An 18,067-nucleotide genomic window follows, 5' to 3' on the forward strand; every position below is an offset into this window, starting at 1 on the left:
GTGATAGGTAAGAAAAGAAATCTTTCCTGCTCTACAAAGATAGATTTGGGGCAGGAGGATAGAATATCATTTATTTGACTAATTGTTAACTTGATGGGTGACTGTTGAGTATTTTGACGTGTCAAGCAAATCCACACCAATATTTCCATCTCCCTAAACCTTTGTACTTCTTCTATAGCAGGAATTCACCCACTTTTTCTATAAAGGGACAGGCAATAAATATTTTACACATAACTCTGTAGCAATTATTCAATTCTGCTGTTGTAGCCATATATAGAACATAAATGAGTATAGCTGTCTTCCACAAAATTTTCTTTACAAAAACAGGTGAGGCCAAGCATGCTGACTCATGCCTGTAATCCCAGCACTTTGGGAGGCTGAAACAGAAGAATTGCTTGTGGCCAGGAGTTTGAAACCAGCATGGGCAGCATAGAAAGACCCTGTCTCTACCAACAAAACAAAACAAAACAAAACAAAACAAAAAAATAGCCAGGTGTGGTGGCACATGCCTGTAGTCCTAGCTACTCAGGAGGCTGAGGCAGGAAGATCACTTGAGCCCAGGAGGTCAAGGCTGCAGTGAGCTATGATTGCACCACTGCACTCCAGCCAGGAAATTTCTGGCATCCCAACTTGAATGACTGTAGGCCGACATTGAATCCAGACTTCAGTTAACCAAACAAGCATATGCAGATTCAATCTCAAGTGCTCAACTGATATGGTTTGGCTGTGTCCCCACCCAAATCTCATCTTGAATTGTAGCTCCCACAATTCCCACATGTTGTGGGAGGGATCCAGTGGGATGTAATTGAATCACGAGGGGCAGGTCTTTCCCATGCTATTCTCATGATAGTGGATGAGTCTCACAAGATCTGATTGTTTTATAAAGGGGAGTTTCCCTGCACAAGTTCTCTTGTCTGCTGCCATGTGAGATGTGCCTTTCACCTTCCACCATGATTATGAGGCCTCCTCAGCCACGTGGAACTGTGAGTCCATTAAAACTCTTTCTTTTGTAAATTGCCCAGTCTTGGGTATGTCTTTATCTGAGCATGAAAACAGACCAATATGGTAAATTGGTTATCAGTACAGTGGGGTGTTGCTGAAAAGATATTCAGAAATGTGGAACCGACTTTGGAACCGGTTAACACGCAGAGGTTGAAACAGTTTGGAGAGCTCAGAAGAAGACAGGAAAATGTGGGAAAGTTTGGAACTCCCTAGAGACTTGTTGAATGGCTTTGACCAAAAATGCTAATAATCATATGGACAATTAAATTCAGGCTGAGGTGGTCTTAGATGGAGATGAGAAACTTGTTGGGAACTGGAGCAAAGGTGACTCTTTTTATGTCTTAGCAAGGAGACTGGTGGCATTTTGCCCCTGCCGTAGAAATTTGTGCAACTTTGAACTTGAGAGAGATGATTTAGGGTATCTGGTGGAAGAAATTTCTAAGCAGCGAAGCATTCAAGAGGTGACTTGGGTGCTGTTAAAGGCATTCAGCTTGAAAAGGAAAACAGCATAAAAGTTCAGAAAATTTGCAGCCTGACAATGTGATAGAAAAGAAAATCCCATTTTTTGAGGAGAAATTCAAGCAGGCTGCAGGAATTTGCATAAGTAATGAGGAGCCGAATGTTAATCTCCAAGTCAATGGGGAAAATGTCTCCACTTTTGCAGCAGCCTCTCCCATCACAGGCCTGGAAGCCGAGGAAGAAAAAATGGTTTCCTGGGCTGGGTACAGGGTCCCTCTGCTGTGTGTAGTCTAGGGACTTGGTGCCCTGAGTCCCAACTGCTTCAGCCGTGACTAAAAGGGGCCAAGGTACAGCTCAGGCTGTGGCTTCAGAGGGTGCAAGCCCCAAGCCTTGGCAGCTTCCATGTGGTGTTGACCCTGCAGGTGCACAGAAGTCAATAATTGAGGTTTGGGAACCTCTGCCTAGATTTCAGGGGATGTATGGAAATGCCTAAATGTCCAGGCAGAAGTTTGCTGCAGGGGTAGCGTGCTCATGGAGAATCTCTGCTAGTGCAGTGCAGAAGGGAAATGTGGGGTGAGTGCCCCCCACACACAGTCCCCACTGGGGCACTGCCTAGTAGAGCTGAGAAGAGGGCCACTATCCTCCAGACCCCAGAATGGTAGATGCATTGACAGCTTGCACTGCACACCGGGAAAAGCCACAGACACTCAATGCCAGCCCGTGAAAGCAGCTGGGAGGGGGGCTGTACCCTGCAAAGCCACAGGGGCAGAGCTGCCCAAGACCATGGGAACCCACCTCTTGCATCAGCACGACCTGGATGTGAGACATGGAGTCAAAGGAGATCATTTTGGAGCTTTAAGATTTGACTGCCCCGCTGGATTTTGGACTTGCATGGGGCCATTAGCACCTTTGTTTTGGCCAATTTCTCCCATTTGGAATGGGTGTATTTATCCACTGCCTGCACCCCCATTGTATCTAAGAAGTAACTAACTTGCTTTTGATTTTACAGGCTCATAGGCAGAAGGGATTTGCCTTGTCTCAGATGAGACTTTGGACTGTGGACTTTTGGGTTAATGCTGAAATGAGTTAAGACTTTGGGGGACTGTTGGGAAGGCATGATTAGTTTTGAAATGGGAGGACAGGAGATTTGGGAGAGGCTGGGGTGTAATGATATGGTTTGGCTGTTTCCCCACCCAAATCTCATCTTGAATTGTAGCTCCCAGAATTCCCATGTGTTGTAGGAGGGACCTGGTGGGAGGTAATTGAATCATGGGGGACAGCTCTTTCCTATGCTATTCTCGTGACAGTGGATGAGTCTCACAAGATCTGATGGTTTTATAAAGGGGAGTTTCCCTGCACAAGTTCTCTTGTCTGCCACCATGTGAGACACGCCTTTCACCTTCCACCATGATTGTGAGGCCTCCCCAGCCACATGGAACTAACTGTGAGTCCATTAAACCTCTTTCTTTTGCAGATTGCCCAGTCTCAGGTATGTCTTTATCAGCAGCATGAAAATGGACTAATATGTCAAGTTAACACATTGACTTCCCAAATTCTGAGTGAATGAAACCATATAAATAAATTTAGCCCTTACCATCCTTTATGTTTTCTTTTCCTTAAACAAATATCTATTTCCATACATGCTTCTCAGTATCCCTCTAATACAAATTAGCAAGGTCTCATTGCTCCTTTGATGTATAAGCCAGTGTTCTGCTCCAGGTCCAGGCATTATGAGTAGAGTATTTTAAAACAACAATAGAACCAACCAAATGTGTTCTACTTTTTATGATCACTATGTGCTGGCAATAGTAAACTGTGAGTGACAAATTACCCACCCTGCTGTACCATCACCTGTCCCCTTTCTCTTGCAGTGCCTCTGTTCTCTAAGAACTAAACTGGTAATTATCTCCCTGGGCTATGATGGGTTTGACTGTTTTTACCCAGACAGTCCATTATTACCTTTATTATTTTATTAGTTTATTATTATCAGTCTTTTTTTTTTTTTTTGATATGGAGTCTCACTCTGTCACCCAGGCTGGAGTGCAGTGGTGTGATCTCGGCTCACTGCAAGCTCCGCCTCCCGGGTTCACGCCATTCTCCTGCCTCAGCCTCCCGAGTAGCTGGGACTACAGGCACCTGCCACCATGCCCGGCTAATTTTTTGTATTTTTAGTAGAGACGGGGTTTCACCGTGTTAGCCAGGATGGTCTCCATCTCCTGACCTCGTGATCAGCCCGCCTTGGCCTCCCAAAGTGCTGGGATTATAGGCGTGAGCCACCGTGCCTGGACTATTATCAGGCTTTATTGCCTAGAAAAAATGAGAAGAAATGGGAATTCTTCCTCAGAGATAATGGGCACCACCTTGTTATATAACTGACCCAAAAGAAGTTTCTGAAAGACTCATGTGAGGGAAGTTAGTTTCCTCAGACAGGGGAGATAGGCCCACTCCCATTGACAAGGAGGGTTCAGCAGGACTTGGGGGTTTCAGCTTTGTCTTTCTCTGACCAAATGTACTCATCTAAGAGTCCTATTCCTTCTCAAACAGTGCCCTGATTTAGAATAAAAGACTTGGCAAGATTCTGCTTTTAGCTGGCATTATAACTCTACAACCTGCACAATTAGATTTTAGGGCCTGTAACCCAGCCGTATCTGCCCTGCAGCTGCACAAAATGTTCTTTTTTTTTTTTTTTTTTTTTTTTTTTTGAGATGGAGTCTCGCTCTGTCGCCCAGGCTACAGTGCAGTGGTGCGATCTCGGCTCACTGCAACCTCTGCCTCCTTGATTCAAGCAATTCTCCCTGCCTCAGCCTCCCAAGTAGCTGGGATTACAGGCACCTGCCACCATGCCTGGCTAATTTTTGTATTTTTAGTACAGATGGGGTTTCACCATGTTGACCAGGCTGGTCTCGAACTCCTGACCTCAGGTGATCCGCCCACCTCAGCCTCTCAAAGTGTTGGGATTACAGGCATGAGCCACCATGCCTGGCCACAAAATATTCTTTTGAGAAGAATGGAAGCCTTCTGGTCCTTCATCTATACCATCTTATGTTGGAATGTCAAGGCCTAAAACTTTTTTTTTTCTTTTCATAAGCTCTATAATGCAGTCAGAAATAGCCATCTAGCCCATCATCTTTTTTTTCTTCTTCTTCTTCTTCTTTTAGACAGAGTCTTACTCTGTCGCCCAGGTTGGATTACAGTGGTGCCATCTCAGTTCACTGCAACCTCTGCCTCCTGGGTTCAGGGGATTCTCCTGCCTTAGCCTCCTAAGAACCTGGGATTACAGGCATGTGCCACCATGTCCAGCTAATTTTTGTATTTTTAGTAGAGACAGGGTTTCTGCCATGTTGGCCAGGTTGGTCTTGAACTCCTGGCCTCAAGTGATCAGTCTGCCCTGGCTTCCCAAAGTGCTGGGATTACAGGCATGAGCCACTGCGTCCGGCCTATTCCACAATCTTTTGCAATACCCATTGTTGCTACCAATAATCACTTGACCATGTAAAATTTCTTCCCTACTGACATTCCATCCCATGTCACCACTGGCAATAATTTGAATAATCTTGCTGTCATTGCATGCTACACATTATCACTATCAAGAATGAATCTCATCATGAGGTTGTCAAATATGTGTTTAAACTGGTCCTAGAATTCCAACTTGAGGAACTGTTTGAACTGTTTCTGGGAGCCACTCCTTGTGCCAACTAGAGTCAGGTCTGACAGTAAACAGTATCTCACTCCAATGGTTCAAAAGATTTTAAGGAAGAAACTATATACAAAAGTGTGGGGAGGATTAAGGGAACGAATAAAGGATGCTGAAGTCTCCAGAGACTACCAACAGGGGAAACCATTGTCACTCCTAGGTCTGAAGGGGCAAGGAGAGAAAATATTACTGTTGCTCAGAGAGGGTTGGAGGATCATAGGAGGAAGTTCTACCTCAAAAGCTATATATATATAGTGGGATGTAGCTCCTGCCAGCAAATATGGCTCAGAGCTGACAGGGAGCAAAACAGGAGGCTTCTAAAGCTGCTCTCTTCTCAGCCTTAGCCTATTGATGCCTCTTGGTGGAATTAGAAGCAAGCTCATAAGAAGCCCAGGTGGCATAGTCTGAAGGAATGAACATCAGTGGTGACAGTTGCATGGTAGACACACCTGACAGTGATAATGTGAGCATACCCTGAGAATGATCCTATATTCTAAGAAGATTGTGTGTTCACAATTCCAATCTAAGGAATCTAGTAGTAGCCAACCAGAGATTCATTTGGAGGTTGTTGTCAGCTGGGACTCCAAACTGCACTGCAAAGCTGGGACTCGCCACTGCACTCCAAACCTGGGTCACAAAGTGAGACTCCGTCTCAAAAAAGAAAATTAAGGCCAGATGCGGTGGTTCACGCCTGTAATCCCAGCACTTTGGGAGGCCAAGACAGGTGGATCACGAGGTCAGGAGTTCGAGACCAGCCTGGCCAATATGGTGAAACCCCGTCTCTACTAAAAATACAAAAATTAGCTGGGCGTGGTGTCGTGTGCCTGTGGTCTGAGCTACTCAGGAGGCTGAGGCAGGAAAAACACTTGAACCTGGGAGGCGGAGGTTGCAGTAGGCCAAGATTGTGCCACTGCACTCCACCCTGGACGACAGATGGAGATTCCATCTCAAAAAAAAAAAAAAAAAAGAAAAGAAAAGAAAAATAAATAAATTTGTAGGAGTTTTTAAAGCCACAGAGTTTAAAACTTTTGTGGTTTTTAGACTTTTTTTAGAGACTAGGTCTCACTATGTCACCCAGGACAGAGGGCAGTAGCACAACCATAGCTCACTATAACCTTGAACTCCTGGGCTCAAGTGAACTTCTGAGCCTCCCAGAGTCCTGGGATTATAGGTGTGAGCCATTGTGTGCGGCCCAAAAACTATTTTTTTTTAAGAGACGGAGTCTCGCTCTGTCGCCCAGGCTGGAGTGCAGTGGCATGATCTCAGCTCACTGCAAGCTCCGCCTCCCGGGTTCATGCCATTCTCCTGCCTCAGCCTCCTGAGTTGCTGGGACTACAGGCGCCACCACCACGCCCAGCTAATTTTTTTTTGTATTTTTAGTAGAGACAGGGTTTCACCATGTTAGCCAGGATGGTCTCGATCTCCTGACCTCGTGATCTGCCCGCCTCGGCCTCCCAAAGTGCTGAGATTACAGGCATGAGCCACCACGCCCGGCCCCAAAAACTATTTTTTAATTCAACATGAGTACATGTTGAAGAGAAGAAGTATGACAGGTGATGAAGAAAATTACTTTCAAGGATAAAAATAATTTCATTAGAATAAAATTCTGTCGGATAAGTGCAATAAAAATAAGTTCAGAAAAAGGAACCATGGAAAATTTCTAGTTGTTCACAAAAAGTGTATGGGTTTTTTGTTTTGTTTTGTTTTGGTTTTGGTTTTGTTTTTGTCCAGGCTGGAGTGCAGTGGCGCCACTTTGGCTCACTGCAACTTCTGCCTCCCGGGTTCAAGTGATTCTCCTGCCTCAGCCTCCGGAGAAGCTGGGATTACAGGCGCATGCCACCACACCCAGCTAATTTCTGTAATTTTAGTAGAGGCGGGGTTTCCCCATGTTGACCAGGCTGATCTTGAAGTCCTGACCTCAAGTGATCTGACCGCCTCGGCCTCCCAAAGTGCTGGGATTACAGGTGGAGCCACCGTACCTGGCCAAGTTTGTGTGTTTTTAAAAAAAGTCTTATAGTTATCACATCACTATTATATTTACATTCCTTTTCATACACTTAAAAGAGAGCTGTAACAATTTCAAAACGTGAATATTTATAATATGCCAGAAGTTTAATCCTTTAAAGTCAAGATAAAATTTTAGATGTCAATACAAAAAATGTGTGAAAAGATATATATGTGTGTATGTGTATATATATATATAATATATATATTATTTATATATGCTTTTAGGGAGTATCTGGGCAAAACGTTTTAGGAACACAGGAAGAGGAGGTAGATGTCTAGTTTAGAGACTCACACTATAAAATATGGTGCCCTGACCAATTTCTGGAATTTTTGTCTCTTTTTTACAGCCCTCAAAGTTCAGAGAGTCTCAGGATGTAGGTCAATTTAGGACTAAAAGAGAATTCTAGATATCCTGAAGGATTGGTACCTAAGATTACGGTTTTATGGCTACCTTATGCAGTTAATGGCTACCTTATGCAGTTAAAACTCTTATGTTTGGCCGGGCGGGGTGGTTCACGCTTGTAATCTCAGCACTTTGGGAGGCCCAGGTGGGCGAATCACGAGGTCAGGAGTTAAAGAGCCTGGCCAACATGGTGAAACCCATCTCTACTAAAAATACAAAAATTAGCTGGGCATGGTGGCGCGTGCCTGTAATCCCAGCTACTCGGGAGGCTGAGGCAGGAGAATTGCTTGAACCTGGGAGGCGGAGGTTGCAGTGAGCCGAGATCCCGTCACTGCACTCTAGCCTGGGCTACAGAGGGAGACTCCGTCTCAAAAACAAACAAACAAAACAAACAAACAAACAAACAAAAGACTCTTACATTTACTGTTTCGAAAACCTATTGGGAACATCAGTTTGACAAGAAATATCTTTAAAATTCTGAACAAGAGACTTAAAAATGAACTTTGAACATATGACAGTTTAAAGCACATTTATATGCAGAGAAAGACTTAAAAATACAATTTCTGCCAAGTGAAATATTAAACAGCATGTTTCATTATATTTGCTATAGATGCCAAAAGAGTTGCCATTTTCAATGAGGTATGTTTCCTGCTTATGTAACAGTCATTTATCATAGAAGCTGTAAAATGCAATCTGGAATTTCTCTTGCCAAATTGCTGCCTGTTCTTGACATTTTATATTATTAAAGCTATAAAATCTATAAATACTTTTAGCACACTTTCACTAAAAGCAGCACTAGTAAGTAGCAGGCCTTGTCTTGTATTTCAGTAGCCACGTCAAAACTTCTGAGCCATGCGAAATAGAAAGAGGGGTCCTAGGGTATTTTATGCCCAGGGCAACAAACGCCAAATGCTGACGTAGATAGCACTTATTCGGTTTTGCCAGGAGCTGTGCTAAGTGATTTTCATAAAATATGTAATTTAACCTACAGGCAACTTCATGTGGTATTATTTTCACTTTTTTACATAGAAGGAAATGGAAGCTTAGAAAACTGAAGCAATTTACCGAAAGTCAGAGTTAACAGAGCAAGGAAACCTGAACAGTGTGCAGCCTCCGCTCCCCAGAAAGTGTCAAAGAATCACATTTACTAGTACTTCAGACAGAAATTCTGCGAAACAAGGCGTATCTACTCTTGTTTTACTCCCAGACACTTCCCTGTCCCGCTTAGATCAGTGGTGGTTTTCACTCAAATTTAAGTGTGTAACAGTGTCCCCGGGAGGGCTCTGTTCAAACAGATTGTTGTACGCGCCCCCTACCCCTGCCCACCCCGAGTGTTTGATTCAGTAGGTCTAGTTTGGGATCGAGAATCTTTTTATTTTGTTTTCCTTTTGTTTTGTTTTGTTTTTGAGACAGGGTCTCGCCCTGTCGCCCAGGCTGGAGTGCAGTCGTGCCATCTCAGCTCACTGTAGCCTCTGCCTCCCTGGCTAAAGCGATCCTCCAGCCTCAGCCTCCGGAGCAGCTGGGGCCACAGGCAAGCGCTACCACTGTAGGCTAATTTTTTTTTTTTTTTTTTTTTTGTAGAGACTGGGGTCTCACTATGTTGCCCACGCTGGTCTCAAACTCCTGGGCTCAAGCGATCCTCCCGCTTCAGCCTCCCAAGGTGCTGGGATTACAGGTGGAGCCACCGCGCCCGGCATCGATAATCTGAATCTCTAACGAGCTCCCGGGCGACGTTGATGCAGCTGGTACCGGGACCACTCTTCGAAAATCATCGGTTTAGAGGTTTTAATTCTGAATCCATTGCGAAAAGTGTTGGGCGGACAGAGCACTACTAACTCCTAACTTTTCTCAGAAACCTGGGCTCTGCTTTCGCCAGCAACCCGGTCCGAAGTCGCGGGCATATTCTGTCTGAAATCGTGTGCACCGCAATCCCCGCCTTGCGGTGGAGGATGGCGCTAGGCGGCCTCAGCCTCGGCCTGCTGCGCTCAGGAACCCGCGCCCCGGCTCCTCGGCGATCCATTGCTCTTTCCGCTGGCGCCGGCCGCAGGCCTCGGTCACGCCCCCAGCGGCCCGTTGGTTCCCGGGTCCCGCGGGGTGCCCCCGCCCACACGCTATGCCTTAAATTGGGCCAGGCTGAGGCGCTGCTGCTCGAGCGGCCGATCCGAGACGTGGCTCCCCGGGCGGAAGAACCATGTTGGACTTCGCGATCTTCGCCGTTACCTTCTTGCTGGCGTTGGTGGGAGCGGTGCTCTACCTCTATCCGGTGAGCGCCGTCTTGGCTCTCTTGGGGCCCCGGGCGCCGCCCCAGTCTCTCTGTCGCCGGCATCCAGGCCAACCTGCCCGCTGCGGGCCGCAGGGGGCGGGCCTGAGAGGAGGGTTCGGGTTCCCTCCAGAGCTTCAGCGCGGGGACCGCACCCGGAGTCACGTGACGCCCCTCCGGGCAAGCTCTGAGAGCGACGTGGGCTGCGTCGCTACCCCTCAGGCGCCGGGCCAGGCGGGCGTAGAGCTGCTGAGGAAAAGCCCGCGCCCCCGCAGGCCGGTCTCACCTTGCCAGGCACCCCGCGCCACTCTCCAAGGCGGCTCTCAAGTACTTTGGGCAGCTTTTTGGCCATAACTCGCCAAACCCAGATTTCATTTCCCAGTGTGTCAGGAGGAGACTCCTGGGCGCGCCACTCCTTTCTTGAGGATTCTCCCAGCACTTGTGTATTCCTCTTTTCCATCTGTCCATCGATCTATCCTGACTGGAATCCAAAGTGCTCGAGGTCCAGGTCTTGCTCCTCTTAGGGGCTCCGGGCAAATGCTTCTTTGGGGAGAGCGCCGCGCTGCGGGTTCGGGTGCGAGGTTTCCTCGGCCGCTGACGCCTCTGCGAGCCTCCGGTCCTCCTCTCTCCACTTGCCTCCGTCAGCGAGAGAGGGAGGGTCTGAAAACAAAAGTGTTGATGGCTGAGGACCGTCTTTAAAACCTGTTCTACACACTTTGGGAGGCTGAGGCGGGCGGATCACGAGGTCAGGATATCGAGACCATCCTGGCCAACATGGTGACACACCGTCTCTACTAAAAATACAAACATTAGCTGGCTGTGGTGGCGGGCGCCTGTAATCCCAGCTACTCAGGAGGCTGAGGCAGGAGAATCGCTTGAACCTGGGAGGCGGAGCTTGCAGTGAGCCAAGATCGCACCACTGCACTGCAGCCTGGCGACAGAGCCAGACTCTTATCCCAAAACAAACAAACAAACAAACAAACAAACAAAAAACACCTGTTCTACAAAGCAAGGTGGTGGTTTTACAGTGAAAGTTGAAAAGTAGCTGAACTGCTGGAATTGACCATATACCTTCTTAAATGTTCTTTTCCAAGCAGGTAAATGGATTAGACTAGAATCTTGCAACTACACAATCAGGGACTTCCTGAAATCTTATTTTCTGAGAAACTAAACAATTTTAGTGGTTCTTGAATTTTTGGTGATTTTAAAATGATACTCTTCTTTGATCAGCTCATAGAAGCACACTGTTTATTCTTAGCACTAGGTATGTGCCAGATACGGTTCCACGTGCTGGGAATCCAGCCGTGAAACAAACCGGACAGAAAATTCCTGACTCTTGGAATTTATTTCCTAGAGAAGGGGAACAGACAATAGAAACAAATAACATAGGATTGTGGGTAGAAATAAAGTTGGGGATAGGTAGATTGTTATTTTAAAGTAGGATGGCCAGGAGATACGGAGACATTTGAGTAGAAACGCGAAGAAGGTGAAGGTGCAAGCCATTCTGAGAAAGAGCATTCTGGGTCGAGGGAGCAGCAAATGCAAACCTTCAGAGGGAGACACGCCTGGTGTGTTCCTGGAAAGCAAGGGGACCAGTGTGGTTAGAGTGTAGTAAATGAGGAAGATACCAGAGGAGAGAAAGTCAGAAAGATGGGAGTGAAGGACAAATTTTAAATGACTTGTAAGGCTTTTTTAATGGACTTTTGCTGTGTGCCACTGGAGGATTTCAGCAGATGAATGCCATTTGAAATTGGATAGAATTCAAATTTAATTTTATTAGATAAATTTTAAAAGAATCATTGTGGTTGCTAAGTCATGAATTGACATGGGTCTCCAGGTAAGGATGGAAGCAAGCCAGGTAATTAGGAGGATATTATCATTTCAGCTTGGATCATGGTAGTAGTGGCACAGATAATGAGAACTAGTCAATTGTGAAGATAGTGCCAATGGGATTTCCCAGTGGATTGGATGTGAAATGTGAAAGAGAGGCATCAAGGAAAACACCAGTTATTTTTAGCCTGGTATCTGGAAGGATAGATTAATTCCAGGGAAGATCAGGGGTTTTGTTGGTGGTGGTTGTTCTTTAGTTTTGTTTTGGTGGGAGGTAGTGGGGATTTATAGAGATTAGGAGTTGGTTTTGGGTAGGCTAGGTTTGAGATGCCTGTTAGACATTCAAGTGGAGATGTTGAGGAGTAACTGAATATATGTCTTGAGTTTATGGGAAAAGTCCAGGCTGAAGATACACATTTGGGAGCTATCAATGTATAGATGGTATTTAAAGCGAGGAGAACTGGTTGCTATCTCCCAGACAATTTAGATACAGGAGAGAAGAGGTCCCAGGGACCATTCCCTGGATTCTCCAATGTTAATGGTTGAGGAGAGAAAGAAGAGCCAGCAAAGGAGACTGAGAAGGAGCAGCCACACAAATAGAAGGAAGCCAGATGTTTTAAGCAGAAGAGGATAATCAGCTAAGTCAAATGCTGCAGATATTTTAAGTTAAGGCCTAATAATTTGATAACATTGGTAATCTTTTTTTTTTTTGTTTTGTTTCATTTAAGAGACAGAGTCTCATTCTTGCCCAGGCTACAGTGCAGTGGTACCATCATAGCTCATTGTAACCTCAAACTCCTGGCCCCAGGCGATCCTCGCACCTTAGCCTCTCAAGTTGCTGGGACTACATGCTCATGCCACCACACCTGGCTAATTTTTAAATTTTTTATTTTTTATTTTTTGATACAAAGTCTCGCTCTGTCGCCCAGGCTGGAGTGCAGTGGCATGATCTCTGCTCACTGCAGCCTCTGCCTCCCAGGTTCAAGCGATTCTTCTGCCTCAGCCTCCCAAGTAGCTGGGACTGCAGGCACACATCACCACACCCAGCTAATTTTTTTATTTTTAGTAGAGACAAGATTTCACCGTGTTGGCCAGGCTGGTCTCGAACTCCTGACCTCAAGTGATCTGCCCACCTTGGCCTCCCAAAGCACTGGGATTACAGGCATGAGCCACCGTGCCCAACCTAATTTTTAAATTTTTAAATTTTTTATAGAAATGGGGTCCTGCTTTGTTGCCCAGGCTGCTCTCGAACTTCTGGGCTGAAGTGATCCTCCTGCCTCAGCCTTCCAAAGATCTGGGATTACAGGCATGAGCCACCGCAACATTTGTAATCTTAAGAAGAGCGGTTTCAGTGTAATTGGGGTGATAAACCTAAATGGTGTGGATTCAGAGATATCAAGTATAGATAGCTCTTTAGAGTTTTGCAGTAAAGGGGGCTGATAACTAGAGAAGGAAGTGAGGTGAATTTCTCTTAAGGTAGGAGAAATTACATTATGCTGATGAGGGCTGTCAAGTCATAAAGGAGAAACTGATGATGTAAGAAGCTTATGGCCAGCACGGTGACTCAAGCCTATAATCCCAGCACTTCGGGAGGCTGAGGTGGGAGGATTGCTTGAACTCAGGAGTTTGAGACTAGACTGAGCATTATAGTAAGACCTTGTCTCTAAAATAAATAAATAAATAAGACATGATGGTGAGCGTCCGTGGTCCCTGGTCCCAGCTACTTGGGAGGCTGAAGCAGGAGGATCGCTTGAGCCTGGGAGATCGAGGCTGCAGTTAGCCAAGACGGCGCCATTGCACTCCAGACTGGGTGACAGAGTGAGACCATGTCTCAAAAAAAAAAAAGCTTAGGTTGCATGGTCTGTTACTATAACCACTCCTTTGCATATACCTTCAATTCCTTTGCCCTGTATCCATTTGTCATAATCATCTAGCAAACCCTAATTGTGATTAAATCAAATGCTCTGTCAATTCCGCCCCTGAACCCACACAGCTGGAAAACAAACAAACAAACAAACAAAACACAGGCAGAAAAGAACACAGCCATACTGACTAGTCTCATTTTAATTCATAAACCTTAAGTGGGGTGTCTGGAAATCCCCTGGTGCATTCACTCTCCAAATCTTCTAGATAACTTTTCATTCCTTCCCTGTCTTCAAATCTTCTGTCTTCACCAATAACTGATAATCTCTTTTTTGTTTTTTTGAGACGGAGTCTTACTGTGTCACCCAGGCTGGGGCTGGAGTGCAATGGTGTGGTCTCGGCTCACTGCAACCTTCACCTTCCGGGTTCAAGCGATTCTCCCACCTCATCCTCCCGAGAAGCTGAGAGTACAGGCATGTGCCACCACAGTTGGCTAATTTTTGTATTTTTAGTAGAGACGGGGTTTCACTATGTTGGCCAGACTGGTCTTGAACTCCTGACCTCGTGATCCACTCTCGCCTCTCTTTCTTTTTTTTTTAGACGGAGTCTCGCTCTGTCTCCCAGGCTGGAGTGTAGTGACGTGATCTCGGCTCACTGCAACCTCCGCCTCCCGGGCTCAAATCCCACCTCAGCCTCCTGAGTAGCTGGCATTACAGCGCCCACTACCACGCCCTGTTAATTTTTGTATTTTTAATAGAGACGGGGTTTCAACATGTATGCCAGGCTGATTTTGAACTCCTGACCTCAAGTGATCCGCCCACCTTGGCCTCCCAAAGTACTGGGATTACAGGTATGAGCCACTGCGCCTGGCCTCTTTTTTTTCTTTTTTTTTTTGAGACAGGGTCTCACTCTGTCACCCAGGCTGCAGTGCAGTGGTGTGACCTTGGCTTACTGCAGCCTTGACCTCCCAGGCTCAAGTGATCCTCCTGCCTCAGCCTCCTGAGTAACTAGGACTATAGTGCTGGCCACTGCACCCGGCGAATTTTTTGTACTTTTTAAAGAGACGGGGTTTCCCCATGTTGCACAAGCTGGTCTCAAACTCCTGGACTGAAATGATCGTCCTGCCTTGGCCTCCCAAAGTACTGGGATTATCGATACAAGCCACCACACCTGGCCTATTTCATTGAAAAAATGAAACCAATCTGGAGATAATTTCCACACCACCCTGCCTATCTGCCTAAATTTGTGCCCTTATATTCCACGTTACCTCCTATTACTGTGAACTGGCTATGCTCCCAATTAAATGCCCCCACCCCCCGTCTCTTCACTCCTGTACTAGATCTCCTACCTTCCCACCCACTCAAGAAAATGGCTCCGGCACAGCAGTTTTTCCTTATTTTTCTTTTGAGACAGAGTCTGACTCTGTCATCCAGGCTGAAGTGCAGTGGTGCAATCACAGCTCACTGCAACCTCCGCCTCCCAGGTTCAAGTGATTCTCATGCCTCAGCCTCCTGAGTAGCTGGGACTACAGGAGTGTGCCACCATGCCCAGCTAATTTTTGTATTTTTAGTACAGATGGGGTCGCCATGTTTGTCAGGCTGGTCTTGAACTCCTGACCTCAAGTGATCATCCACCTCAGCCTCCAAAAGTGCTGGGATTACAGGCAGGAGCCACTGCGCCCGGCCCAGCACAGCAGTTTTCTTCTGTTTCTTGCATCATCATAATGAAAGTGGTAGAATGGACCTTGATTTTTTTTTTTTTTTAAGCCAAACCAGCTGGGACCATATATAAACTCACAACAAAGAAAACAACGAAAAATGTACTGGATATGTGTTAGTTGATGTAGAGTGTATATTAAATTTTTCAAACACCTTAGTTTAACTGACAGAGGAAGAATAATATCCTGAATGAAATAATTCTTTTGTTTTTTTTTTTGAGACGGAGTCTTGCTCTGTCGCCCAGGCTGGAGTACAGTGGCGCGATCTAGGCTCACTGCAAGCTCCGCCTCCCAGGTTCACGCCATTCTCCTGCCTCAGCCTCCCGAGTAGCTGGGACTACAGGCGCCCGCCACAACGCCCTGCTAATTTTTTGTATTTTTAGTAGAGACGGGGTTTCACCATGTTAGCCAGGATGGTCTCTATCTCCTGACCTCGTGATCCGCCTGCCTCGGCCTCCCAAAGTGCTGGGATTACAGGCGTGAGCCACCACGCCCAGCCTTTTTTTTTTTTTTGAGATAGAGTCTTGCTCTGTTGCCCAGGCTGTAGTGCAGTAGCACGATCTTGGCTCAGTGCAACCTCTGCCTCCCGGGTTCAAACAATTCTGCCTCAGCCTCCCGAGTAGCTGGGACTACAGGTGTGTGCCACCACGCCCGGCTAATTTTTTATATTTTTAGTAGAGAAGGGGTTTCACCGTGTTAGCCAGGATGGTCTTGATATCCTAACCTCGTGATCTGCCCTCCTCAGCCTCCCAAAGTGCTGGGATTACAGGCCTGAGCCACCGCGCTCGGCTGAAATCATTCTTTAAAAAAAAATTTTTTTTTTTTTTTCATTTTAAGTTCAGGGGTACAAGTGCAGATTTGTTACACAGGTAAACTTGTATCAAGGGGGTTTGTTGTACAGATTATTTCATCACCCAGGTAATTATTAAGCCTAGTACCCATTAGTTGTTTTTCCTGATCCTCTCACCCTCCGAAAGGCCCCAGCATGTATTGTTCCCCTCTATGTGTCCATGTGTTCTCTTCATTTAGCCCCCACTTATAAGTGAGAACATGTAGTATTTGATTTTCTGTACCTGTGTTAGTTTGCTAAAGAAAATGGCCTCCAGCTCCATCTGTATCCCTGCAAAGGACATGGAAATCATTATTTTCCATGCAAAGAACCCCTTTTTTTGTATTTTAATATGGAAATAATTTCTTAGATTCAGCTTAATTGGAAAGCTATTATTTAAGGTCCTGCAGATGTGTTGGTGAAACACATCTGACTTATGGGATATATGATAATTCATTATTATAAACTTTTTTTTTGTAAGGCTTCCAGACAAGCTGCAGGAATTCCAGGGATTACTCCAACTGAAGAAAAGTGAGTAATTATTTTCTTGGAATTAAGTAGAGTTAATTCTTCATTATTGATATCAAAACTAAACCATATTTTTAGCCAATCATGGTAGCTGTTGCCAGCTACTGAGGAGGTTGAGGTGGAAGATCGCTTGAGGCCAGGAGTTTAATGCTTCAGTGAGCTATGATTGTGCCACTGCACTCCAGCCTAGGCGACAGAGCCAGACCCTGTTTCTAAAAAAAATAAATAAGTAAAAAGAAAACTAAGGTTATTTTGTGGTAGGACTAGGCAGACAGATGGAAGAGAGTAGGTAGTTCAGAAGACAAACCAAAATGATAAACCATATTTTAAGATCACTCATCTTATTCAATTCAATTCCTTTGATTGCCCTAAATTTACCTTGGCATGTAACCTAAACTTTGTTAACAGAAAGGAGGGTTGTGTAAATCAAAACATTTCATTGCTTTCACTTCCCCTTGCCAGAGAAAGCTGAAAAGAGGATTAAGATAGAAGGAAAGAAGGAAAAGATTGCCATAGCTGATCTGATGATTTTCACCAGCCGATGATGTCCATTGTCATCTCAGAATTAGGTGCTGGGAAAGTGGGATAGCTTTCCAGTATCTAAGTCGGATGTTCCTATGGAGCTTTCTTATTTGGTTTGAAGTGTTAAGAATTCTTAAAATATCAGACAAATCCATATCTAAATATAACTATAGAAATATAGCAAGAAGGCAAATATAATTGAGTTTTGGATTTTGCAGTAATTTGAATTTCATGAACCTTTGTTCTCATTTATTGACACAGTTAATTCAGAGTCAACTGTTGTTTTTCTCATTTTTCCAAATTAAATTGATTATTTTGTCAAATGTTGCTCTTTTGCCAGAGATGGTAATCTTCCAGATATTGTGAATAGTGGAAGTTTGCATGAGTTCCTGGTTAATTTGCATGAGAAATATGGGCCTGTGGTCTCCTTCTGGTTTGGCAGGCGCCTCGTGGTTAGTTTGGGCACTGTTGATGTACTGAAGCAGCATATCAATCCCAATAAGACATGTAAGTTTAATTTTCTTTCTAATTACCTGATCCTTACCTTTTAAGAATGAATGTTTAGGCCGGGCACGGTGGCTCACACCTGTAATCCCAACACTTTGGGAGGCTGAGGCAGGTGGATCACATGAGGCCAGGAGTTCGAGACCAGCCTGGCCAACATGGTGAAACCCCTTCTCTACTAAAAATACAAACACTAGTCGGGTGTGGTGGCACACACCTGTAATCCCAGCTACTTGGGAGGCTGAGGCATGAGAATCTCTTGAACCCCGGGGGCGGAGGCTGCAGTGAGCCAAGATTGTGCCACTGTACTCCAGCCTGGGCGACAGAGCGAGACTGTCTCAAAAAAATAAAAAAACAATTAATGTTTATAAATAAAAACTGTATATATATATTGTTCTTGGATAGGAATAGCCAACATTTATTGAATGCTTTGTACTATGTGCTAGGCA

The 18,067-nt window shown here is 45.4% G+C and overlaps 1 protein-coding gene across 5 annotated transcripts in view; it reads left to right on the forward strand.

The window, feature by feature from the left end:
* Positions 1-8,085: 8,085 nt before the first annotated feature.
* CYP20A1 (cytochrome P450, family 20, subfamily A, polypeptide 1) overlaps positions 8,086-18,067 on the forward strand; it is a 66,689-nt gene continuing 56,707 nt past the window's right edge. Inside the window, exons 1-3 of one of the 5 annotated variants that reach the window (XM_516042.9) lie at positions 9,673-9,828; positions 16,546-16,595; positions 17,455-17,621. In XM_516042.9, the coding sequence (XP_516042.2) occupies positions 9,757-9,828; positions 16,546-16,595; positions 17,455-17,621 (289 nt within the window). In that variant the 5' untranslated portion in view covers positions 9,673-9,756. Of the gene's footprint in view, positions 9,829-16,545; positions 16,596-17,454; positions 17,622-18,067 lie in introns of all 5 variants that reach the window. The other 4 variants (XM_009444035.5, XM_063791593.1, XM_054680093.2 and 1 more) reach the window with 4 other exon arrangements.

The sequence above is a fragment of the Pan troglodytes genome, chromosome 13 (genome assembly GCF_028858775.2).
Source record: "Pan troglodytes isolate AG18354 chromosome 13, NHGRI_mPanTro3-v2.0_pri, whole genome shotgun sequence".
Lineage (NCBI taxonomy): Eukaryota > Metazoa > Chordata > Mammalia > Primates > Hominidae > Pan > Pan troglodytes.